The 26,720-nt window shown below is 44.5% G+C and overlaps 1 protein-coding gene across 1 annotated transcript in view; it reads right to left on the bottom strand.

Annotated features, from left to right (window-relative positions):
• The window catches only part of LOC105524311, a 125,361-nt gene that overhangs the window by 78,274 nt on the left and 20,367 nt on the right, over window positions 1-26,720 (bottom strand). The window contains exons 4-6 of the mRNA XM_011959505.1: window positions 13,057-13,242; window positions 8,160-8,202; window positions 6,319-6,418 (exon numbers count right to left, since the gene is read on the bottom strand). Coding sequence (XP_011814895.1) covers window positions 6,319-6,418; window positions 8,160-8,202; window positions 13,057-13,242 — 329 coding nt within the window. The remainder of the gene's footprint in view (window positions 1-6,318; window positions 6,419-8,159; window positions 8,203-13,056; window positions 13,243-26,720) is intronic.

Here is a 26,720-nt window from a genome sequence, read left to right as displayed (position 1 = left end):
CTCACCCCAGACCCTCTGGAGCCCTTGCCTTAACAGTCAGCCCCTCACTGACCACCCTCAGCTGAGGCTGAGGTTCCCGGACACATAGCGGTTGTCCACTCTGGTGGTGCCCTAGAATCACTTGAAAAGATTGGACAAAACGCTGAGGCCCGGCCGGGCGCGGTGGCTCACACCTGTAATCCCAACACTTTGGGAGGCCGAGGTGATCAGATCACGAGGTCAGGAGATCGAGACCATCCTGACTAACATGGTGAAACCCCATCTCTACTAAAAACACAAAAAATTAGCCGGGCGTGGTGGCGGGTGCCTGTAGTCCCAGCTACTCAGGAGGCTGAGGCAGAAAAATGGCATGAACCCGGGAGGCAGAGCTTGCAGTGAGCCGAGATAGCGCCACTGCACTGGCCCTGCAGTGTCTGCCTGGGCGACAGAGCGAGACTCCGTCTCAAAAACAAAACAAAACAAAAAGAAAAACAACAAACAAAAAAATACACTGAGGCCTGGGCCCCATTTCCAGCTCTTCTGATTTAACTGCTTGTGAGTAGGGCCCAGGCAATAGGATTTTGTAAAATTTCCCAGATGATTCTAAGGTGCAGTGATACAGTGTGAGTCCCTGCTCACAATTTCTGGGGAAGCTCCAAGCATGGCCCTTTGCACATGCTTGTTGCATTTAAGGAAAAGTCCAAACACAAAGAGCCTCATGAGGCACTTCAAACTAGTATCCCTTTTCTTCAATCCTCCCAGTGGTTTCCATTGCACACGGAGTGGCCTAGAAGGCTGTGTGTGTGACTTGGCTCCTGTCTGCCTTTCCTCCCTCATCTGGAAGCACTCTCCTATTGCAGAGCATGACGCATCCCCCTGGCCTTCATTCTGCTCCCTCATCCTGGGGACTTCCATCACAAGCCTGACTTCTGTGCATCAGTCAGCCTGGGCTTAAACATCCCAGGCTACCCCAGCAGAAGCAGGTCTCCTCCCCAGTCACTCCATTGCATCATCTTGCTTCCTTGTCATAGCATTTAGCACTATCTGAACTTACTTGGTTTTTCATCTGTATAAATTTATTATTGCCCATCTTACACCCCCTCCACCGCTACCCCCCCCCCCACGTCCGGTAAAGTAAGCCTCAAGAGTACAATTCTGTCTGTTCTTTCATGTCTGTATTCCAGCACCTACTGCCTGGGAGTACACCTGGAGCTCAGCAAACACAGACTAAATGGTTGCATTTCCCCCAGCAGACGAAAAAAGGCCAGAGGATATCAAATCTCACCACAAGGTGGGAGCATGCGTCCAGTCAATGGAGAGTTCCTCTGTGTTGCTCACTTTAGCACTTGGAGAGAAATCGTCAACATAAGGCACCTCTGGCTTTCCATCCTTCCATATCTGTCTAAAGAACCCACATGCTAGGAAGACCAGCCATCAAGCCAGATAAGGAAGCTGGGACTTCAAATTGCCCCTCTCTAGTCTCAACTGTTCTCTCTTTATGATGGGCACATTAATATTCTTCCAATATATCAGCATCATTTTGAAACTGGCTACAGAATACTTTAAAAGGAAAGATTCCACATGTTCCAGAAATAAAGTGCTTGAAATACTTTTGACGAAGAGGATAAAACCCAGTGTTTTAAGAGGAAATCAGCTAAAACTGGAGAGTTGGAACCCTCTGGCTTACTGATATTTATTGATCAATTACTGTATGCCCAAACATGTTGTGTAATAGTTGATCAGTTACTACTAAGTATAAACAAACTTTCACACTCCTTACCACAAATAGGCTTTAATAATAATAAACTAGTGAAGTCGGTTGGGCACGGTGGCTCACATCTGTAATCCCAGCATTTTGGGAGGCCGAGGAGGGTGAATCACAAGGTGAGGACTTCAAAACCAGCCTGGCCAGGTCTTTTGTATTTTTTGTAAAATACAAAAAATTAGCCAGGCATGGTGGTGGGTGCCTGTAATCCCAGATACTCAGGAGGCTGAGGCAGAAAATTGCCTGAACCCAGGAGGCAGAGATTGCAGTGAGCCAAGATCATGCCACTGCACTCCAGCCTGGGCGACAGAGGGAGACTCCATCTCAAAATAAAAATAAAAGTAAATAGGCAAAGTCCTTTTTTTATACAGATTTTCCCCACATGTTTGGGAAGACAAAATGAACATTTGAAGCATGAAGCAGTAAAGTGCTCAAATTTGGTAGTTAGAACAATTACAAGTTAAGGTAATAGTAGTATGCTGTTGAAGTATGCTGAGTGAAGTATGCTGTTGAAGTATGCTGAATGAAGAAGAGAGCAAGCAGCTTGGAGAAAGAAAATCAGGTTCTTCTGCTTGGGGTCTTAGTCACTTTACCTCTGAGTATCTGATATGGGGGCCAAGCCCCCAGAACCACGCATGTTTCATTTTTCTAGTATTTAACACTATCTGCTCCATGCAAGTTAATTGAACTAATGAATCCATTTGTAGAGAAGGAATGATAATAATATTAGCCTCTGTAGCTAGTAGGTTTAAATGACATAATGAAGCCAAACAGGTTTTGTAACTTATAAAATGCTACAATATGTTGCATATTATGATTAAATGCTAATCATACAGCCCACAACAGGAGAGCCTGAGGCAGGCATGGAAGGGTCATTGTCCACCAGAGACCTGTGGGAAGACTTCTTAGAGATGGGAGAGGGGCAAAGCTCTAGAGCGTCCTTCTCCACCTTTCTCTATCACTAGCAGTCAATCTGCGTTTAGCAGACCCCATCAGGCAGCAGGAACCCCCTTGCCAATCTTCATGGGGAACATGGTTTCTCATCTGGGAAGAAGTCCATGCTCCAAAGGCCAGAAATGCTTCCCTTCTCGGCCAGATTCTCTCCAAATGGCAGAGAGTGACTTTTCAGCAAATTAGATCTAACTATTTCTGCCAGGACCCCTCCTGCCCCCACCTCACATATTAACATCCTTGGAAGAAAGGCTCTGGAGCCATTCAAAATCTTATTATTGCCACTATAATTATTATAGTTATGACTATGACAATCATTATGAGGAAAATCATCCAAATGTTGTAAGGCAACAAAAAAAAAAAAAAAAGGAGGGGACTTCATGGCTCTGAACAAAAGTAAAAGGCCAGCAGATAAAGAGAAACGTCAATATCTCTTCTGCCAGGCCACCTCCAACTGTGTGGGGAAGCTGGGTGTGTATTGCAGGAGTGCAGGCGAACTGCCCTATGGCAGGAAGAAGTCCTTCCCTTCTCCTTCCTGTCCAGTATTTGTCTGTTCTCCTTCCCAAATGTCTCTAGCAGCCCTCATTTCCTCTCCATCCCTTCTTTGACTGCCTGAGCTCAGGCCTTTGAGACCTCTTGCCTGTATTACTGCAAGACCCCCCTCACCCACCTCCCAGCCTCTGGGCTCACTCAGTCTCTCTAGTGTTGCCCCAAAGGGATCTTTTTCAAATAGATGACATCACGACACTCCTCTGTCAAAACCAGGTGAAGCTTCCCATGGAAAATATGAGAATATATGTGGAAGTCTTCTGCATGGCTTGAAAGGCTTCAGACTGGTGCTATTATATGCATGTCTGTGTCCCTCTGAAATTCACAAGGTGAAGGTGTTAGGATGTGGGACCTTTGGGAGATGATTAGATCATGAGGGTGGAGCCTATGGGAATGAAATTAGTGCCCTCATAAAAGAGGTAGCAGAGAGGCCCCTCACCCCTTCTGCCATGTGAGGACCCTGCAGTAGGTGCTGCCTATAAGTCAGAACAGCGGCCCTCACCAGATGTCCAATCTGCCTTGATCTTGGACTTTCCAGCCTCTGGAACCGTGAGAAATACATTTCCCTTGTTTATAAGCCGCCCAATCTATGACGTTTTGTTATAGCAGCGCTATATAGCAGCCTAAACATGCTAAGACAACTGGCCACTGCCTTATCATATGGAGCCCATAGGCAGAAAGACAGATTCTTGGCTCCTGCACACACATCGCACATTCACATGCTTTACGTCCTCATTTCTCATAGTCAGTCAAGTTGTTCTCACAGCCTGGAAGTACCTGCTCATCCTACCATCTACTTTTTGAAGTCTTTCAAACCTTGGCTCTGACCACCTGTTCCAAATATTTCTCAATGTTGAAATTATCTTCTCAGCCTCTCCTAAGTATGTTATTTGCATTTAAGATACCCACCCTCAGATTTGGGCTAGTTCCCTGAGCCTGCAAGCCCTGGGGGTCACCGTCTCCCCCAATATTTAGCAGTAGCAAATAGTTGGAGCTGAATAAATGCCTGGTGAGTTGAAAGTATGTTTTATTGCTTTACCTTGACATGTTCTTGCAATGGTTCTGTGAACACATCACTGTAATGACCATGGTGCTGCACATGAGCAAACAGAAGCCAAGCAGCTTGGCCTGGGCCAGACACCAAGGTGCTGGATCCATGCATAGAGCCTAGCTCACTACAAAGGAAGCAAAGGTGGACCCGCTCAGAGTGGGACACTGCACTGGGGAAGTGCCTGGGGTGACTCTATGAGTCACAATATATAACATAGTGATTAAGAATCCAGGCTTTGTATCTGAATCCCAGTTTCATTATTTCTATCTGTGCAATCCTGGGGAGGTTTCCTCATCTCTGAATTTCAGTTTCTTTGTTTATAAAATGAGGGTAATGATAGCACCCTCACAGGATTGCCAGGAGTAAATTAAATAGCATCAAATACTAGCATTGAAGCAGGCATATACCGATACGTAGAGTTTTGTTGTGATTAAATTAGCACTGACAGTTTTGAAAAACAACACAGTCATATTTCTCTTTTGTGCCTGGGAATAGTGAAGAGGAGTCCAAAGTACCATCCCAGGAATGAGGAGGAGAAGGAGAGGTTGGAACAACATCCCCTGGTTGCCTGAGCACATTCCCAAGATACCAGGCCACCCATCAGCATTTCCCAAGCAACAAGTCACTGTCATTTCCTCCCCCATGCCCTGGGAAAGTGCACAAATTGAGTTCATTCCACAAGTCACTGTCTGCTCTTCTCAGGCCCAGTCATGACCCTCATAATCTATTTGATATGCAAAGGCCTAGGTATCAGCCATGTTGGACATGGTTCTGCAGGCATCTTTAGGTACACAAGAGACAAAAGCAGCATGCTTGCAACGAACTCAGTGCATACAAGAGATGCCCTCTTGCTTCTTTGAATCCAGGTTAATGAAAGTTGAATCCAGTTATCCAAGTGGGAGGAAGACAGTGAGAAAAAAGAAAGAGACGTTTCAACAGTGTTGAGGAACCAGGCAAGACCTGCTTCCCAAGCTGCAGCAGAGGCTGAAGAGTTCAGACCCTGGAGTCAGTCTGCCTGTGTTCAGTTTTGGTCCCATCACTTCCTAACTGCATGACTTTGAGCAAATTATATTGGCATTTTCTATTTCCTTACCTGCAAACTCGGAGTGCTGCTAACATCTATATCATAGAATCATTGTAAGGATTAAATGGAATAATTCATGTAAAGTTCATAGCATAACATTGGATGCAATAAATGCTCACTCGGTTAAGAGGGTTAGTAGTAGTGGTAGTGGTGGTGGTGATGGTAGTTTGATCCTGACCTAAACTGGGTGAATAATTTTATACCCACTTCACAGTTGAATAAACTCAGGTTCAAGCAGTCAAGGGTCTTGCTCAAGGTCGCATAGTACATGGCAGGTCCAACTCAAGTTCCACTCTGTTTCTGGCTGGGAGCTCAGTGAGTGATCCAAATGCCCAAAGGAGGAGGAGCTGAGACCAGAATGGACATTCTCTGGAAATCAGAGGACAAGAAAGATCCAAACCAAAGACCAAACTGAGCTAGGTAAAACATTAAAACATTCCAAATCATTACTTAGAACTAGTTAAGAGCATGCCTACTGAGAAAGTCACTCTCTTCTAGTTCCCTGAAATTGCCAAATTGTGCAAGATTTCACCATTCTCCTCTCCAGTATTCATCTACCTCAGATGTAGTACTTCTGTACTCAGAGGTAGTGCTTCATGGGAAGTCTTACAACCAGGGACAGAGGAGAAGTTTCCCCTAGAAGGAGCCCTAAGTCTATGTGTGTGAGCAGCAAATGCAAGGAGGCTCCAATCTTGACCCCAAGCTATTTCAAGAGGGTCTGGACTGCAGAAAAAGCCCACCTGTCTAGGACCTCTCCTGCAGGCTACTATTCTACCCCCAGGTGAAATCTACTCAATAAAAGCATTAAGATAGCATCTATTGACAAACTTACTTAAGGGTCAAAGGTCAGGAACTGCAGCTTGTGTTAGGACTAAAAGAAGAGAGTGACCTCAAAAGTTACAAATGACCTGGGGGAATTATGAGATGTGGGGCACTCACCACTCTTTGGTTATGACTGTAATGTTGCTGGGAGCCAGACACTTGTCGTGGCTGAGGACCCAAGTATCTGTATGATGACTTGACAGGTGCTCATAAGCACCTATCAAATGAACAAATAGAAGTCCCATCACTCCAAGTGAGCATTGTGACACACTTTCACAGTCACTGTCTCCTTTGGTTTTCCTGGCGACTCTGAGAGTTAACCTCAGCATGCATTCTTATCCAACAGGAAACACAAGGCTCTTCTGGTGACATCTCAGTAATAAGAGCAGCACAGAGTTTTTGAGCACAAATCTTATGAGCTTTCCATGATGCCACATGTTGAGGTGCCAGAGTGCTACTTGGTACATTCTGAGACCTGTCACAGCTCCCTGCTTCTTTCTTCCCTTTCTCCAGCACAGGCTTAAGGGGGCACCAAACATTTGAGCCCCTGGTGGCATCTTACCTTAGGTTGTTCTGGATGTCACTGTCACTAGCTTCTCTGAGTAGAAAGAACCAACAGAGACATTTGCAAAAGAGTTGTGAGTTTCAAGCGGGAAGACCTAGGATCTAGGATCAGCTTGGCTCCCTGCTAGCTGAGGCTCCCTGGCAAGTCATGAAGCATTTCTATTCCTCAGATTCCTGATCTGGGGTGTGGAGAGGACAACTAAGGGAAATAGGAATGTGACATGACCTCGATGGTACCTGACACATTACAGGTCCTGGAAAAACTGTTGTGGGGGATAAATATGAAAATGCATGCTAAGCAGTTATCCTGGGGCCTGGGCTCAATACACATTGCTACTACACTTGTTTCTGACCAACTTTGATCCCTGGGATGATGTCTGTCTAGCATGCTCACACCAGGAGCTGCCTCACTCCCACCACTATGGTTTTCACCTCCCCAGATCCCTGAAAAACACCCCTGCCTCTCTAGTCTCCCCAGGATCCCCAATCTCTCTGGGCTTCCCCTCACCCAGTCCACTGGGCATGAGTCTTATCCAGCCTGGATGCAGAAGTCAGGCCCCACCACCATCCTCACTAACCTACTGAAGCCCCTGCCTCTCAAAGTTCCACCAAGTCTGTGGCAAAACCCCAGGTCAGGCTGAAGGTCCCCATCAAGTCTTTGCTGTCTCTCTCTCCAGCTGAGCAGAGTCTTAACCATCTCATATTCATTTTAAGCACATTCCCTGTCCTGGAGCCCAGAACATTCTCCAGGCCTCTGGAACACCTGGTTGCACCCTTGCCTCCCTTTTCAGCGAGTGACTTTGCCTCCTTGCTCTGCAGAGTCAGGCACCCTGGGGTGAGTGCTTCTCTGCATCCCATCAGGACCACAAGGCACATGGGGCCATCGAGAGAAGGGAAAATAAATTGGAGGGGTGACATGGGATGAAGCCATGGCATCCTGGCAGCAGAAATGGGCTGGAGTGTGGCCCTGGGGACTCACTGATCACTCAGCCTTGAGGGAGGAAGCGAGGCCTGATATCACGTCTGGCATGTGGTAGTCACTCAGCAAATATCCATGCCCAGTGTTGATGTTTAATAAGCATGTTTTATTGTATTCAACACCATCCCGAGAATGCTGGTGTACAGGATCAAGTTGCCCATATCCCTGCCTTTTACGGACTCCAAGTGTGGGAAGGAACTGAAGGAGAGACCTGCCCAATTTCCATAACCCAAGATAACATGCTAGAGAGAGCACACAGCCTGTCGGGAGGCTCATTCATCTGCTTGGTGCAGGGGAGATGTTGAACATGTTCAGTCGCAGATTTGCCTGAAGAAAAAAGACCAGAGGAAGTGCAGCGGGCAGGTGGGAGGGTGTATTCTGTTTTTCAGAAATCATGTGTCCTCAGAGAATATACCTTCCAAAGTTCGTACCATTCGGGCGGCCAGCAGCACCGGCACCTGCCATCGTGGGGACACAAGCTGCCTGTCCGGTTTACCCTCTGCGCCTCAGCATGGAGTGAGATGCAGGCCAGTGAAACTGCTCTGTGGACAGGTCAGTAGAGAGAGTGGATCATGACAGGAGCCGAGAAACTGGCTTCTCATTTGGGCCCTACAGCTGACCGTGTTACACTGTGTGTGACAGAGAACATCATTTTTCTGGCCAAGGGCCTCCATTTGAAATTAGGATACTGACCCAGATCAGTGGTTCTCAAACTTGGATGTGCATCAGGGCCATCTGGAGGGCTTGGTAAAACACAGCTGCCCCCACTCCGCCACCACCAGAATTTCACACCCAGCAAGTCGGAGGTGGGGCCTAAGACCAATTCTAACAAATTCCCAGATGGAGCTCATGCTGCTGACCCAGGGACCACTCTTTGAGAACCACTGGCCTAAATAATGACTACAGCTACTTCCAGCTGTGAGATTTTAGAATTTTGTTTCTAAGAAGCAGTGTAATATGGGAAGAAGAAATTAAGAAATAAAGGAGGATTTTAGAAGACACATGAGGCCTGGTGCAGTGGCTCACACCTGTAATCCCAGCACTTTGGGAGGCCAGGTGGGAGAATTGTTTGATGCCAGGAGTTTGACACCAGCCTGGGCAACATAGCGAGATTTCATCTCTACTATAAAATTTTTTAAGAAATTGCCAGGTGTGGTGGCATGCACCTGTAGTCTTAGCTACTCAAGGCTGAGGTGGGAGAATCTCTTGAGCCTAGGAGTTCTAGGTTACAGGGAGCTATGATCACAACACTGCACTCCAGTCTGGACAACACAGTGAGACCCTGTCCCTAAAAGAAGAAGGAGGAGCAGGAGGAGCAGGAGAAGGAGGAGGAGGAGAGGAGAAGTTTCTAAACAGTACCCTCAAGCAACAAGCAGGTATCTGGGCATTGCCCAGGCCTGGCAGAAATGGAGCTGTGGGCCTAGCGGGACTACTCTCTCCTCTTTTCCGCTCTTAGGATTTCTTTTCATTTGGTTTTCATTGGCTTCTGCATCTGAGACCATATTTCACAGCAGCTGCTGGAGTCTGTAATGAAATGCTTTATGGGAAAGCACTTTGAAAATATGAAGGAAAAGGCGGGGGTTTATTTTGAACGTCTGTTTATATTTTCTGTTTTACCTCCATCAAAAAAGCAAATGATGATTGCAATAAAAGACAGAGTTGTAGTTGCTGGGAGAGAGTTGAATGGGATGGAATTGAACTTATTTGAGTTAAATAAGAGTCTCATTATCCCCATGCATAGGAACCAAACCCTGAATGGATGTGGAGGGAAGCCTGGGTGGCCCCAAAATCAAAGGAGACATGCTCTACCCTAGAACTGGGAAGGAGACAGGCCAAGGTGCCACAGGACACAGGCATGCGAGGGCCATGGACAAGGTGTGTTCATTTTCAGAAGATCTGGGAGCCACTTGCAGGCGAGTTCTTTCATATCTTGGGCCCTGAATTCTTGTGGGCCAAAATGCCTTGGGGTCTGTGGTCACAACATTCAATCAGTGCCCCGGGCACAGAATGAGAGTTCAAGCTCCCTGACCCCTGGTCAGTGTCATTTCCACTGCCTCAATATCTTTCATGGTCTTAAGGTTTCTCACCTACAGGTATAGCAGAGCCTCCTTAGACTTGAATCTGACCCCTTTTTATTTGGGGTTTTCTTTCTATGCAGGTTCAGCTGCTCCTCTAGACACCTATGCTTGCCTCTTATCCCAACACACAGAAGCATATAGATCTGCAAAAGGCAAACTAGGCAGTTTGCTCATGAACAATATCACCTGACATGAGACCTCTGGGATCCCTGTCCCAGGCCCCGTGCCTCCAAGGGCTCTGCTCTGGCCTCCTGAGCCATGACTCTTCCAATGAGGAGAAGCACTTGGGGGATCAAGGGAATAAGCCTACCTGGAGCCCATCCTCACATAGCCCATGCTCCGGTACACACAGCTAACCTGGGGGTAGCCAGGAGGTGGTCAAAGGGTGGATATTTTGGGGGAGGTCTTTGAAGGGTCAAGATGTCCACCCATCTGTGCACAAGCCCCTCAGGGTTCAAACAAGAACTGGGAATGGGGTCAAGGGAGGGCTTAGGCATGCATTTGCACTCTTGCACGGGTCCTGCCAGCACTTAGACCTGCCTATAAAACTGAGTTAAGTGCCAGTTTCCCAGAGGAATTGCATTCTATTTGTACAGGGAAAGAGGCTAAGGAGACATAGAGCAAGCCAGTGTCCTGGCAGTCTTCAGGCCTGTGCCAGGTCTGTCTGGAAAAGCCCAGGCAGATGGTTGCATGGCCTGCAGAGCCCAGAGGCCCCCACTGTGCTGGAAGAGTTGTCCAGCGTCACACAAGAGCCCTTCTCAGAGGGGTCAGCCACGTTCTTCACCACAGTTGTTTCAGGCCAAGATCCCAGCTACTCTTGAGAACACCCGTAAGTGGACGGCCAGCCAGGGTGGCGCCAGGCAGCCCAGCCTCAACAACTCCATGACCTTCTCCTGACCTCTGCATAGGGCCAGGTTGGGCAAAAGCCCCAGGTTCAACCCACTGGGCAGTGTGGTGTGGAAACACATTTGAGGCACCGAAGACCTGTTTTCCATGGGCATCACCAGAATTGAAACAGACTGGAACACTGAACTATTACCAAGAAGACAAATAGAAGTACTGGATTTAACCCCCCAAAATCAGTTGAACAAATACCAAATAAAAGATACCTTAATTAACCAGAGCATTAAAACCTCAGTGTGTCAGCAAACCATGAGCTTATATGAGCCAATTCTCTGCTAAAACAAAAACAAAAAGCAAATGCAAACTTAGATTGTGTTAATAGAAGTATAGGGTTCCAAACAAAGGAATTAGAAATGGCCCAGGCCACATGTAATACATTGTGCTCTGTTCCAGTAACCCATTTTTTTAAACAATTACAAATCAAAGTATTCTCTAATCCACAAATTAATATGGCAAGGAGGTTGGAATGTAGCCTTCGGAGAATTTTGAAGAAATGGCTTTTTAGCCCAGAAAGAAGATAAATCTCGGAGATTTGAGAGCTACCTTCCAAAAATTGATGGATCATATGAGAGAGTGCTTGTTTCAAGCTAAATACTACAACAGGATTCTGAGAAGAGCACTCCACAGAAATTGACACATACCCCACAGATAGAAATTGACACAACTTTTCTAGAGAACCACATGGCCCTCAATGTTAAGGTCATTAAGAATTCCAACATCCTTTGGCCAGGACTTCCACTGCTAGGAATTTATCTCCAAGAAGTAATCAGAATGTGGCAAAGATTTTCCTACAGTGATATTTTTGGCAGTGTTGTTTATAATATTGAAAAATTAGAAACAGCCTAGGTATCCAAAACTAAGACTACCTTACATACATTATAATATATCCATGCCACAGAAAATTTGGTGACCATTAAAAATATTTAATATATTTTCAAAGACTTTAATGATATGAGAAATGTCAGAATGTCAGTGAAAAGAACAAGCTGCATGCAAAATCTACAGTCATTGTGATTCCAATTTTGTAAAACATATGCCTGCTCACACATGCACAAATAGGAAGAAATATACCAAAATGCTAACAGTGCTCATCACTGCAGGTTATATTTATTGGGGATGTTTTCCAAATTACTTTTTCTGTATTTTTCAAATTTTCTGCAATGCATATGTGTCATCTTTATAATCAGAGAAAAGTACTAAACATATTTGAAGAGTAGTTACATGCTGAATGAGTGATAGATTCAGGGATGACTTGAAGCTGGAACTGCTCAAGAACAGCTTCCCATGAGGTGTGACCTTCTCTCTGTGAGTGTCCTGGTCTGCATTGTGTGCAGGGGTTGAACAAGAGAGTGGCCAAGTGTGAGCATGGATGGGATGAAAAGGAAAATGACCTTTACTGAGCGTCTGCTACAGATTGGTTTCTATGCTCCAAAGCTGACATTAAAAATCAAAATAACTTCTGCAATGAACTAAAGATGGTAAGAGTTGGAGCTGAGACCTGAATCCAGGACTTCCTGGCTCCGAAGCACAAATTTGAAGCAGCCTTCTTCACCTGCAAGAGCCAGGCCTGCATCAGTCACCTGTTTATAAGGCCAACAGCCTGATCACCTCTTGCAATCAACAAACAGGTAGGAAATCTTGCAATTTTTTACAAAGAATTGTCTACTGACAGATTTGTGTGGCCTTCAGGTGGAGACATCTCTTGGATAGGAATTGCTTAGGGAGTCACTGGACCACAGCTGGATTCTCAGAGTCCAGTGGTCCCTCATCACCACACTTCCTGAAGGCCAAGTGGCCTTACTTGTTATGTGGACCAAAGCTCCAGCTAATAGACTCCTTTTAAAGCCTTTAGGATGCAGTCCCTTCTATTCCAGAAGCTCAAAGCTACCTCCAGAGGAAAATAAGCCATCACGGTTTAAGAGAGCCTATACTCTCCCCCTCACTTTTACTGTCTTCCCCACCTTAGCCATTTTGCTAAGGTGCCAAAGAGCACATGGCTCACTTCTCTGTCCCAGACCACAATACTGAGTCAACACGGAAGTGTAGAGGAACAGGGTGAACTGGGGATTTCATCGAGGGCTCCAGACACCAAACTTGCAACAGTGATACATCTGTCTCCCACTAAGATTTTAGACTTCTAGAGGGTTACTTGAGTAAATGAGTTTTTATTTTCACAAGGGATCTTCAATGGGTCCCAGAAAAAAACCATCGACATAATCGTTCTTAGAACCTTCTGAGCACTGATGCATTCCTGAACTATCAACTGCTGCTCCTCTCCCTCCCTCCCCACACCAGCTGCACACACACACAGACACACATGAAATCACTCACCTTCCTGGTAAAGACTCTGAGCACCAAAAAATTTGAACTATTCCTGGCTTTAGCCAACAGAGTATGGAAAGCAATTGTTTTCAGCAAAGCCTTGCCCAAATGTGGAAGATGAATGTTCTCAGTGGACAGGCCCAACACCAAGTTCCTAAAGAGCACCTTCTTACCTAAGGGAGGTAGATGTACAACCTGCATTGACAGACACAGGGTCATCAGTTCTGAGGGCAAATGCCCCTTGCACAGCCTGTCGAGAAATAAAATTGTCTCCTATCTCAGAACTAAAGGTAGGGGTGAGGGACTTGAGGGAGAAGTATGTTTCTTGTTTTCTGATTTCCAGGGATTTTTAAACAGCCCTCAGTTTTTTAAAAAATAAGCTCTATTTCCAAATCTTTCCTAAATTGATATATTTTCTAAGAAAAGGCAGTCTTTGAGCATCAACATATATTTAAGAGAGTCAGAAATGTCCAGCATGGGACGCTTGGCTCCCATCCTTCATGAAACTATCTTCAGAGCATCTAAATATTTTCCCCAGATAACCCTAATAGACCACTATGGGTCTCCAGCTATATGACCTTGGGGAATTCATCTGATATCTCTGGATGTCACCCTCCTGCTCTATAAAATAAAGGTGTGATCATCAAGATGCCTCCTAGTTTTAAATTGTATGATTCAACTCAACTGTGAATTGGTGTAGACCAAGGGTTGGCAAACTACAGCTTGCTGGTCAAATCTGGGCCTTGTTAATTGTGTAAACAACATGTTAATAGAGCCCAGCCATGCTCATTCATAGGTACTGTCTAAGGCTACTTCTGTACTACAATGACAGAATTGAGCATTTGGGGCAGCATTGATCCACAAACCCAGAAATATTTACTCTGATCTTTTACAGAAAATGTTTGCTCACTTCTGGTTTCAACCATTAGAAACTGAGAGCTTGAATTTGACAATGAGAAGCCAGGTATTCTGTAAAGAGCTCACAGCAATATGTTCGTAGGATGCGATTCTCTTTATATTTTCAGCCTGTGCCACCTCTTGGGATCACACAGCAGGCAGCAAACTTATGGAACGTGGTAAGTAGAACTTTCTTGTCATTGTCCTAAAACTGCTGGTTGCAAGCTTCAGTAAGTGCCCCCTTGGCAGGCATGCTGTCTCCCTCTCAGTACTCTCCACATCTTAGAGATTTCCATCATGTCCTGCTCACTCTGCCTTTTACCAGATTTTACTGTTTTTTAAAAATCTGTCCTCAAACAGAAGCCTTTTCTTCCCCTTGAGTGTTTTAATTGCTCTTCTCTGGACCATGTCCAGAATCATTATGTCTTCACAAGAGCCTGTGACCAGACCTACACACTTTAAGGAACAGACACTGTGGTTGCAAGCAAAGAGAAACATTTTGGCTATGGAGCTCTGGGGTCGATGGTTGGGCTTTGTGATCAGACCTGGGTTAGAATCTGGACTCTCACACCTTCTAGATACGTGACCTTTGTCAGTGACAATATCTCTGCTACAGACTCTAAAGTGGTTGTGCGTAATGGGTCAGGGAGATGACAAGACACGATGTTCAGTGCAGAACCTGAATATTTATTCATTCAGGTATATAGTTTGCTGATGATGTTGTGTGTGTGGACTCCCACCTTCAGAGGAGTCAGCTGTGATTTCAACTATACATATTTGTGTGTGTGTGTATATAAATGTATGTATATATGTACATATATGTGTATATGTATAGTATATATGTGTGTACATACACATATATATAGTTGAAATCATAACTGAAGACTTGAAGACAGTTCACAAATGTACACACACATATACATGCATATATAATTGTATAAATATACATTTGTGTACTATATATCTATATATTGACTGATACACATGTATACATATATAAAAATATATTTGTGTACTGAAAACTAACAAAATTTATCTTCCTATCTGAGCATGAGGCCCCTTGCAGGGACTCAGCCTTACCCATCTTTCTGTATACCTAGGGGCATGTGAAATATCAGACTACCTGGCTGAAGGGACCCTACAGGCCACCTTGTAGCCCAGAAAAAAAAAAGTCCGGTAGAATTGAGCCATAAATGAGAAGCTGTAATTGCAATAAGTACCTGTGAATTCATATTCTAAAGCGAATTGCTCTTGGAACTCTTGTTTTAAAAGCTATTTAGCAAACATTTATTGAACACTTAATATGAGCCAAACCCCTTCAAGTAGGGTGTGGCCTTTGCATTCCTAAGTATTGGTTTACAGCTCATTAGCCCTTTGACAGGGCGGCTGGAGTTGAAGAGAAATGTAACCCTGGAGTGTCCCAAGCCATTGTCACCTGGAAGTAATGCATCTCTGCAGTGTTAGGGAAAGCCCGTGAGAACATAAGCTTTATTCACAAGCACCGAAGGTATGCTCTAACGTTTAGGAAGCGCACAATGCCCCAACTGCTTCTGGAATCCCACCTGGGCACCCAGCATCCTGCGAGTACAATCTGTCTGATTTTTTTTCCTAAGCAGGTTGCCTGAGCCCATCTGCCCCTTAGCTGCTAGAGTAAGCTACTCTGCAGTTTCAGAGCCACAACAGATACTGACCATAAGAGGTTCTTGCCTCTAATCTCAGACACGGTTTAAGCACAGATGGCCCAAGGAACACCATCTGAGAGCTGAGGGGAGCCCAAAATGTCTCCCTGCCTCAGCCACAGGTAACTCCGGGTGCTTTAGAAAGCAAAACAGTTGCCAAGGCCTCTGCTTGCGGCTCCCATTACCCCTGAGCAAACCCCTATCTCTAATAGGATCACGCATTAATGACAGAGACAGGTCCTGGGAAGATTAAAGGCTTCGTATAATTAAAAAGATAAGAGTGGGCCTGGGAGAAGGAAATTGGGATTCAATTAACACGAGCACTCTCCCCCCAGCGCTCCCCCGCTATCAAATGTTCCACTCAGAAAGGCCTTCCCGACTTGCCCGAGAGTGAAAGGCTGAAGGGCTCTTATTTATGGCCTGCTTGGAGTTGGGCCTGGGGCCTTCCTTGGCTGGGGAGTTTGTTTACTTAGAGTTCAAGAGGGGAGGGGAAGAGCAACACAAATCCTGCAGGAGGAGGCCACAAGGTGCTTTCGACTCCTTTTCTTTCCCTCTTAGTTCCTCTGATCTTCTTGACAGGGGAAGAAAAATACTCAATAGAAGGTCTATTTCCTTCCTCCCTCAGCCTGAGGCTGACACAACAGGCTAAGGGTCACTGCTGAGAAAGCTCTGTGGGGTTATTTGTGTTGGGAAACCACAGCCGCTTCCCCCTTTCCATCTTTCTCAGGTTTCCGTGGAGGCAGAAGGAAGATAAGGTTGGAGAAGCAGCTGCCTAAAAGGCCTGTGGGCCTGAACATCAGGGGTGCCTGGCCCTCAGGGACCCCACTTCTTGTGTTCTTTCAAAGAGTTTTCAAGGTGGAAGAAAGCAGAATTGACTGCGGTTGAGGACTAAGCTGGTATAGGTAGGTTGGGGACAGTGTGGCAGGCTCCAGCAAGTACCATATCAGCACCTTCAGCTCTAGTACTTCTCAGTTAACTAGTGGTAAAGGTGGGCCTGGGCCCCAGGACCTAATGGAAATAGACATGAAGGTCCGTTTGGATGGATGGACTGTGTTTTAAAAGCCTCTGCTTTTGCTAATGGATGGTGAAGCCCGCATGCTGTTGCACCCTCTCCCAGCCTCTCTTCACAGGGACCCATGGACTCCTCCACCAGAACCCTCCCCAGCAGACAGCAAGTCTCCTTCAGCTGGTCTGTGGGCACTCACAGCTGTGTGCAACCAGGTCAGTGAGGTCAGTGAGGCTAAGGAGGATGGCCTTGAGGAAACCAAGCCAAGACATCTGGGACCAAGAAGGCAGAACACAGTACAACAGCTGGAAGGAGTGGAGAAATGTACAGATAAAGCAAAATAATCAGGATATGAGATCTCGTTCCCTGCCCAGTTAATCATCTGGAAGGTGTATTCGAGGCTGCACATTAACTTTACTGAATACGCCACAGACACCTCAAGTGCAAGAGATTTAAAGCCAAATTCCATATTTTAACCACCCAATATGTTTCCTTCCTGTGTTCCCAATTCCAGAAAATGCCTCAGTTAGGACTTTCTGAGCCTTAGTTTTTCAGCCCACAAAATGGAGGGAGCAATGCCTGCTCTGTCTACGTGGGCTGCCAGAGTCAAGTGAGAACCCGGACACAAACACACATTGGAAAACAACAAATGTGAGGAAGACAGAGACCAGAGCATGCTCACTCACTGCCAACACTGGTCACCTTGTTATTGACTCTCAAAGGAGGGGCCCCATCTCACATGAGCATGTGATGACACCATGCAAATTGCAATGGGCTGCACCAGCAAGAGAATGACAAACCAATAAGGCCAGCACCATAAGACAAGAGCACCAGAGACTTCCTTCAGATGCTATGCATAGCCATTTCCACAGAGCCCTGTTAGAGACTAAAACTGAATTTTTAGTATGAAACAAGGGACAGACAATGACAGCAGGGATTTTCAGCAAGAAGGGAAAGGAGAGCAACACATAGCAGGCTTGAGGGAGGGCTAATTGGAGCAAGCAGAGATGTGGTTAAAAGGGGAGGACCTCAGAGGTAATCAACTATATCCCTTATTTCCCAGCAGAACCATTTAAACTGAGAGAGGATGTGGAGGTTAGCCTCCAGCATGGGTCCCTGTGATTCCCACCTCCTGGAAATCATATCCTTGTGTAGTCTCCTCCCAGACTGAATAGGGGTGACCTGGGGAACCAATAGGGTATTGAGGCAATCACAATGTTAGACTTCTGCACCTATGTCATAAAGCACATGATGACATCTGCCTTGGATCACTCACTCTGTGGGAAGCCAGCTTCCCTGTGGTGAGGGCACTCAAACAGTCTTAGGAGGAAGCCTCCATGGAGAGTAACTGCAGCCTCCTCACAACAGTCAGCAAGGAACTAAGACTTCCTGCCAATAGCCACATGAGTGACCCATCTTGGGAGATGATTCTCCATCCCCGGTCAAGCCTTCAGATGATACGGTTCCAGCCAACATCTTGAGAGCCTGTGAGCAAAGACTCCCAGTTACACCACTCCCAGATTTCTGACCCATTATACTATGAGATAATTAATAAATGATTGTTGTTTTAATTCACCCAGGTTTGGGGTCGTTTGGTATATATCAACAGATAACTACTACAGAGGGTGTATTTCATTTCCAACTACTTTCTGTATTTTTACACTATATCCACAGTCATTATCTCATTTGATTCTTATACTTACTTATTTTCTCTGGCTCAAAGATTGATAAGCTGTGTCTTGGAGAAGTTAAGTAGCATTTCCAAATTCACATAATGCATGGTGGCAGATCCAGGTGAAGGGCCAAGCATTCTGACTTCTCGTGTTTTCTCTCTGCATATAATCTAGCTGCTGAAATCACATTCTGTGGGCAGCTGCATCCTTGAACATTGTCTGGAGCCTGCTCTGTTTTGAAAGAACTCTTTGCTGCATGCTCTAGGGCACAGATGGAGGCAGCATCATAGGTGAGTTAAGCAGTTACCTCATCTTTGGCACAACCTGCTAAGCTAACCTGAGTACTCACAGCCATTATTCCACAAGCCTCTACCGAGTGCCTGCTGTATGACAAGTGTCATAGAACTCACATCAACAGGATGCATTTCCTGGAGGCACAGTTCAATAGAGAGCTGGGGGTGAAAAAAAGAGAGAGAAAAGAAAAAATAAGAAAGCTATAACATTTGAGCTTGAAATGTCACAGGGAGCCAAGGAAGTTGTCTGATGGATTGCCCTGTCATCTCCAAGCCAAAAGAAAAAAAAAATTTCAGATCCATCAATTTGTTCCTGCCCTTTTAATCCAAACAATATTTTACAGCATCAGAACGCAAAGAAATTATTTTCTTAGACATTCAACTCCGCATATGGACTGCTGAGCACTTAACCAGAAAGCAGCAAGTAAGAACTCTAGGTTGTTCAAGTGTCTGCACATCTGATTGATCCAGATTGAATGTATAATATACTGGAACACATATGAGAGCCTACCGGTGACATATGTTCATTCACTCATTCATCCATGAGGAGTTGACATCGCTTTGCCATAGACAATGAATTTGAAGAGACACCTGTGTACATGTGCACCAGCTGCCCAGGTTGAGGACTGCTCCTGTCTGCCCTGGACTTGCTCTTCCCTTTGGCTGGCTTCCCAATTAGTGTAGACATGTTCTCCAGTATCCTAACGTCTCCTTGGGCCACATTTGAGGATATCACCATCCACCCCTTAGAACAAATGCTTGGCTCTTGGGCTCAGACCCTGTTGGGATGTCGTTTTATTTGCAAAGTAGGCTGAAAGACTCCCTCTCCTGACAAGGAAAGCTGATTGGCAGTATGAAGAGTATACTGCAGAAGTTTTGAGGAGGACAAGCATTTACGATGGCTTTACAGGGATGGCTGCCCAAGTGAGATAGAATTTAACATGGGTATTTGTCAGCCTTCAAACAAGTCCTGCCTTCTTTCATCCAGGTCTTTATTCACACTGCTTCTGCCTCCTCTAAGCAATCCTTCCTGATTTCCCCCATCCCCTCAGTCAGTGTGCTCTCTCCCTGTCCCCTCGTTGTTGGTTCCTCTATCTCGGTGATCTGCTTTGCACGTGAGTGACCCATGTGTGCATCTATTTCTCCCACTATACTGTAATTTCCATGGAGCTTAACTGTGTCTATATTCCTATACAGTGTCTAGCACAAGGAATAATAAATCTTTATTACAATGACTTGAATGGGAAGAAATGTAAAGTGGGCATGTCCTGTATTGCTTGTGGGATAAATGGAGTCATCATCTGTATGTTCATAGAAAGACTTGTATGTGAATGTTCATTTGAGCCTTATTTATAATCACCAAAAACTGGAAACAATTCAAATGTCTACGTCAATACAATGGAATACTACTCAGCAATAGAAAGGAATGAACTACTGGCATATGCAACAACATGGATTAATCTCAAAGGCATCATGCTAAGTGAAAGAGTCAGGCATAAAAAACTGTATACTGTTAGATTTTATTTATATGAAATTATAGAAAATGAAAAACTGTAGTGACAGAAAGCAGACTAGTGGCTGTATTGGACAACAGATGGCAGGAAGTGGGTTGAAACAGTGGGAGCATCATTTGTTCCTGGGGACACAGGGAAGTAATAGAAATGAACTAATCCTGATTGTGGTGAAAGTTGCACAGCTGTATTCATATTCTCACACTCATGAAACAGTATATTTAAAACAGATGAATGTTATTGCATAAAATTATACTTCAAGAAAGCTATAGAAGAAAATTGGCCAGAATGTGAAGGATTTTGGGTGCAACCTAAGGTGTTTGAACTCTCTATCATTGGCTGTAGAAGCATTGAAATGTTTGAAGACAGGAGAAATGGATGGTGTTGGAGAGAAGAAGCTGGGTATAAGAGTTTTTTATGAGTTATGAAATAGAGCAAAGAAGATTGTGACCTGGGTAAAGGTGGGAACAAAGGAAATAGAAATGATCAGATGGATGCAGGAGACTCAGCAATGAAAGAATCACAGACCCTGTGACTGAGGAATAAAAAGATGTGTGTTTTGGTTGACCCTTTAGTTTGATGATCTTGGTGAGAGATGCTTGTACAAAGCCAGCTTGGGGAGAAAGTGGGTGGATCCAAGGTCCTGATTTCTACCATGGAAACAGATTTAGAAACTTGGTTTAAGCTAGATACCAAATTAATTCCACAGGATGGCCAAATATTAGGAGGGCAGGGACAAAGATACTGGCATTAGTGATATGAGGAGACATGAAACACCATGTGGGAATGGAGGCTTATGGACATGGATTCCTTTTGCAAGGGCCTGCCCTTAGGAAGCCTCTCTGTCTGCCAGGTGAAACGTGTAAGAGGGAGTCAAAGAACTAAAGGGATTATTTAGGCCTGAGTGCCAGAGAGCACTGCACCACCACTGATGGGTCCAGAGAACCCAGAATGGGAGAGGCTCAGGGAAAGTGTGGTGAGGAGCAAACATAGGAAGGGACCTTTGACGGCATCCAGTCCTACCAAGCTCACCAAAACAGGCACCTCTGCTATGTCCCCAATACCATTTGGCTTGAGTATTCTTCTAGAAACATCAAGTCTACTGGTTTGTGAAGAGTTGGCTCCATTACTGGACAGCTCTAAATGTGGGTGGTGATGATGACGATGATGATAATGATGATGGTACAAAGAGGAGCAGGAGAAAGGGATAGCTAATATGTATTGAGCAGTCTCCTTGTGCTGGGCATTCTTCTAGGCTCTATACTCACTGTCTTATTTAATCCTCAAAATAACACTATAAGGTAGGCACTGTCATTATCTACCCTCGTTTTGCAGATGACAAAATGAAGGCACAGAGAAATGATATAGCTTGCCCAAGGTCATGCAGAAGTAGTCGATCTGGGATTTGAACCCATGTCATCTGATGGCAGAGCCTTCACAAGACTGGCATGTATTGCTTGCTAGTGATTCCATATCTACCTGTCTGTAGTTTCTGTCTAATTCCGTTTTCTGTAGGAATTCAAATCAGTAAACAGAAGCTTTTTTGCATCTTTTCAAATGTGTTAAGGCAGCAAAGTGTGCGTTTCCTCTGAATTTTATCTTCTGTAGGTTGTGGGAAACTATCAAGTGTTCCATACGAGGAGATAATTCTAGTGCCCTTACCATCTTGGTCCTCCTTGTTGAATATAGGTGAAACCTAGAAACACAGTACTCCCAGTGTGTCTCAATCTGCATGGAGTAAAATAAGAGAATGCAGTGCATGACGGTTCCCTGTGTGGGGGCAAAGCAGATGGCAGGAAGACCAGACCTGGAGAAAAGCCCATTGTAACAGGATGGGGTGATACTGAATGAGAAAAGAAGATGAAATAATGAGTTTAAGGAGGATAAGAACTGAGAAGTTAAACAGATCTGCTGGCCTAGGGAGAGTCATTGGGAAGAAATGCAGGAGCTATGGAAAGAGTAGGCAATGAGCCAGCAGGAGGGACTACTTGTTGTCCTCTCTGGTTACAAAAGGAAAGGGAAGAGGACAGTGGCTGGTGGGAGGTGGAACAGATGGAAGGATCAAGTAAGAGGTTGTTTATATGCTAGGAAAGTGGGGACGGTGGGTAAGGCAGGGAAAGGATTGTCAATAGAGAGGAAAGAATGCACGAAGAGGGAAAGACTTAAGTTGCTGCAGCCAGAGTCAGATGGAGGCAGCAGGTGAGATGAAAGGTAGAGGAAGCACTTTGGGGGTAGAGATAGCGATATCTGAAGATGCAAAGGAGGGCTGATAATACCTCTCACATAGTGTGTCATGGTGTGCAAAGGTTTTCTATGTTGATTATCTCACTGGATAACATACCAATCCTGAGAGGGAAATATTACTATTTGTAGTTTACCATGGAAGACAATGGAGAGTCAAAGAAGGTAAGTGACTTTCTCAGTGCTACAAAAGTAATACACTTTTCTGATTTCTTGTCCCTTTTCCTGTGTCTATGACTATAGCCTATTATACTGTGTCCCAGAGAGCTCAGTAAGATGTGAATCAAGACTGTGTCCCAAAAGAGAAGCAAGAGAAGTGAATTGTTGAGAGAAATTAGGAACTAAGGAGAGCTGGGAAAATTGAGCACATTGTTTAGAAAAGAGGTCAATGAGAAATAGAGAGTTGGTCTGGCAATAACAAGAGCATCAAGGAAGATATCCTAAGTCTGCACTAATTTAAAGGAGGCCAACCCCAACCTGAGAAACAATATTCCATCCATTAATTCTACTGACTTTAATGAATGGCACAGTGCATCAGAGAAACAGTATGTGACTCAGAGCAGGAGCGGGAGTTTTGTGCGGCCAGACATAGGGTACAAGGTATATGTACATGAATCAGGATGATGGTCATGCCGGGCAGGATGTTACCAAAGAATGACGTGCCTGCACAGAGACCCATAGGAAAGAAAGGGGACTCGGTGGAAGGCGGTGATCTAAGAAGGTTTCTGGGGAGTGCTGAGCCCAGAATTTCACACATGTATAAGCATGGTGGTGAGAGTAGCTATAAAAATTAAGAAACCTTAATGTTAGTGAATGTGTTTGGGTGAAGACAAGTCCGTTTACTAAAAGGGTTGTAAAGCTCTCCCATAAGGGTTGGCAAAGGAAGCCTTTGTAAAATCTGGTGTGGAGAAGGGGCATGATGAGTCAACATGGCATTGAAACTGTCCATGAGAAATCAGGTTAGGAAGCTATTGAAACATGGTGTGAAGGCCTAAACCAGGGTTCTGGCAATAATGATGGGAAGGGATGTTATGAAAGGGAGAATAAGTTGATTTGATTACTGAATAAGACATAAAGAATGAAAGAGAAAACAGACGTCAAGGATGAGTCTTGATCATCAATGAAATCCTAGCAACACTGATGTATAAATAAAAATTAGAAGAGTTGGCTGGGCGTGGTGGCTCTCACCTGTAATCCCAGCACTCTGGGAGGCTGAGGCGGGTGGATCACAAGGTCAGGAGATCAATAACATCCTGGCTAACACGGTGAAACCCCGTCTCTACTAAAAATATAAAAAAATAGCTGGGCGTGGTGGCAGGCACCTATAGTCCCAGCTACTCTGGAGGCTGAGGCAGGAGAATGGTGTGAACCCAGGAGGCGGAGGTTGCAATGAGCCAAGATCGTGCCACTGCACTCCAGCCTGGGCGACAGAGTGAGACTCCTTCTTACAAAAAAAAAAAAAAAAAAAAAGGAGAAGAGTCACAGTTAATGAGGAGAGGACAGCTTAAGAGAACACAGGGAGCTATGCATAGATACCTGGAGACACCAGTCTAAAGTTCGCATCAATGATCAGGTTTAAGTTATGAGATTGAGAGGTCATCTACAAGGAGGAGAGATATATGACTCCTTGAGTGTGGGGAACAAGGGAGAGAAGCAGAAGGCCATCATCTGAGTCTTGAGTGACATCAGAGAAATTTTCTATCTGCTAGGGAAGTGGGAAGAAGCATTTCAATTAAAAAACATTTCAATACAATAATGAGAGATGCTGGAAAAAGAAGCTGAAGGCGTCACAACTTAGAGATGGTAAAGAAGTCCTTGGGGCTCTTGGGCTGAGTACCTGAGATTGGGGAAGGGGAAGCTCTGTTTGTGTGTGTTTGTGTGTATGTGTGTGTGTGTGTGTGTGTGTGAAGGAAGGCCTGGGACAGGCAAGGAAACCCAGAAACTTGGAGTTCTTTCAGGCAACTGTCAAACTCCTTTAGCTCCCAGGATGCTGCTCTCAAGGTGTTGCCAGGGTAGAACAGAGTGCCCAAAGACCCTGGCCACATCTTTGAGGTTGGTAAAACCTGGCCTGGAACTCCTGGTGCCACGATGGCATGTAAACAGGTATCTACCAGCCTCACCATTGTCTCAAGACCAATATATGCTGGACGATCTTGGCTCTAGATGGAACTCCATAACAAATACATGAGGGGAAGTGAATTAGAAAGCATTTCCATTTGTGTACAAACAATACTTTAAAAACTGCTTGCATTTTTGGGAGTTGAGTTTGGCGGTTACCTGGAAGAATGCCCAACCCCAGGTCTACTAGAAATCTTGGCCCAGCTAGTGATAATTAATGTTTTATGAACAGTGTGAGCTGACCTACAAGAGTACATACAAGAATGGTGGAAAACATGTTTGAAATTATCTCAGTACATAAAGGTAGAGTCACCATTTGTGTGTAACTAGAGAATTTGAGTTGCCCAGCCTAAGTCTGAGAACTGCCAACCTCACCTCCTTGCTCTGTAAACTTGAGCATGTCTCAGACTCTCAGAGCCAACTTCAAATCTCAAACCATCTCATGGTGTAAAAAGAATAAAATGGACCAAATTACACAGCAGGACTTTATTAATTACAAAGTGCTTTTTAAATTATTATATTGCCAATACATGGTAAAAGAGCCTTTCTTTAAGTTGGACTTCAGAACCTAGAGTTCAAGCATTTGACAATGACTTTCCCTACATAACTTTTCCCTCATCTGCTATTTCTAATTCAGTAATACATAGCAAGCTTCCTTTACCCAGTTATCCTCAATCATATTTAGCAGAGAAACTTCACAGCACCATGCCCTCTAAAATGAGTTTGGAACTAAGTCAGGAGGTTTGGGAAAACAGTTCGGTGATCTGAAACAAATAATTCATTTGGGGGCTTATGTCTCATTTTCTTGTGGGGTAATTCCAAGACCTGACTCACTTTGGGCTGAAGCTATTAGAAAATGTCCATGTAGCCTTAGTTTAGGAGAGCTGCAAAACACCATCTACCAGGCCCATTATAATGCCAGGCACTTTCACATCCTTTACAATACAAAATTTAATCTAATCCTCAAAGCAGCTTCTCGGGTTGAAACTTCTATTCCCAGTTAACAGATGAAGAGTCTGAGGCTCAGAAAAATTGAAAAATGTGCCGAAAGTCACACATATATGTGCCACAGCTGGGACTTTAATCCTTTTTTTCAAGTCCACCCCTATATACTACCGTTAAACCACCCCTATAAAGAAGGGTCTCTGTGAACCAAAGGAATTATTTTGAGCTCCTTCTCACACTATTTGGACTCAAGAGCTTCACTGAATATGCTACTCTGTCAGCAGGGCTGAGATAGAGAAATTATCCAGTGGAAAGGATCACAGAACCCAGAAATATATCCACATATGTATGAACACTACTTCATATAAACACAACTGACAGTGCAGGTCAACAAGGAAAGACCAGACTATTCAACAAATCTCACTGCAACAACTATTTAACCATACAAACCAACTAAATTGGAATTCTACTTCACAGTAAACATAAAATCAATTCTAGGTGACTTAATAACTCAAATATGTAGGGTAAAATGTAAAACTTTAGACGAAAATGTGAGGGAATATCTTTGACTTTAAGATAGGAAATACTTTTGTTTTAAAACACAATATAAAAAATAAAACTCATAAAGAAAAGATTGTTAACCTTGACTACATTGAAATCAAGAATGTGGGTTCATCAAAATACACTATAAAAAACAGAAAAGGCTAGGAACAATCTGGGAGAAAATATTTGCAACACATACAATCAACCACAGGTTTTTAGGACAAAACTCCCGCAAATCGGTAAGAAAAAGGCAAACAGCTTAACAACAACAACAACAAAAAGTCAAAAAAACCATGAATAATCATTTTACAGAAGAGGAAATACAAATTTCCAATAAACCTCACCAGTAATCAGAAAAAATGGGTGAATGAATGGGGTGACCAACTCAAAGCCTATATAACATAAACATAATTAATAGAAGCTCTTGGGGCAACTGAGGGAAGAAAGCAGAAGAGCAGAAGCTAAGACCTGAGGTCTGCAACCAGGACTCTGTTTCTCTTATCTTCTGAATGCACTCAATCAAATAGAATTAGGGTCATCTAATCCAACATAGGCCTAATTAGGGTGGGCGCGGTGGCTCATGCTTGTAATCCCAGCACTTTGGGAGGCCAAAGCAAGTGGATCGCCTGAGGTCAGGAGTTCAAGACCAGCCTGGCCAACATGGTGAAACCTTGTCTCTACTAAAAATACAAAAATTAGCAGGGCATGGTGGCAGGTGCCTGTAATACCAGCTACTCAGGTGGCTGAGGCAGGAGAATTGCTTGAAC

The sequence above is a fragment of the Colobus angolensis genome, unplaced genomic scaffold, assembly GCF_000951035.1.
Source record: "Colobus angolensis palliatus isolate OR3802 unplaced genomic scaffold, Cang.pa_1.0 Scaffold498, whole genome shotgun sequence".
Classification (NCBI taxonomy): domain Eukaryota; kingdom Metazoa; phylum Chordata; class Mammalia; order Primates; family Cercopithecidae; genus Colobus; species Colobus angolensis.
Note: the sequence above shows the minus strand (reverse complement) of the source record. Positions and strands in the feature narration are given on the sequence as shown.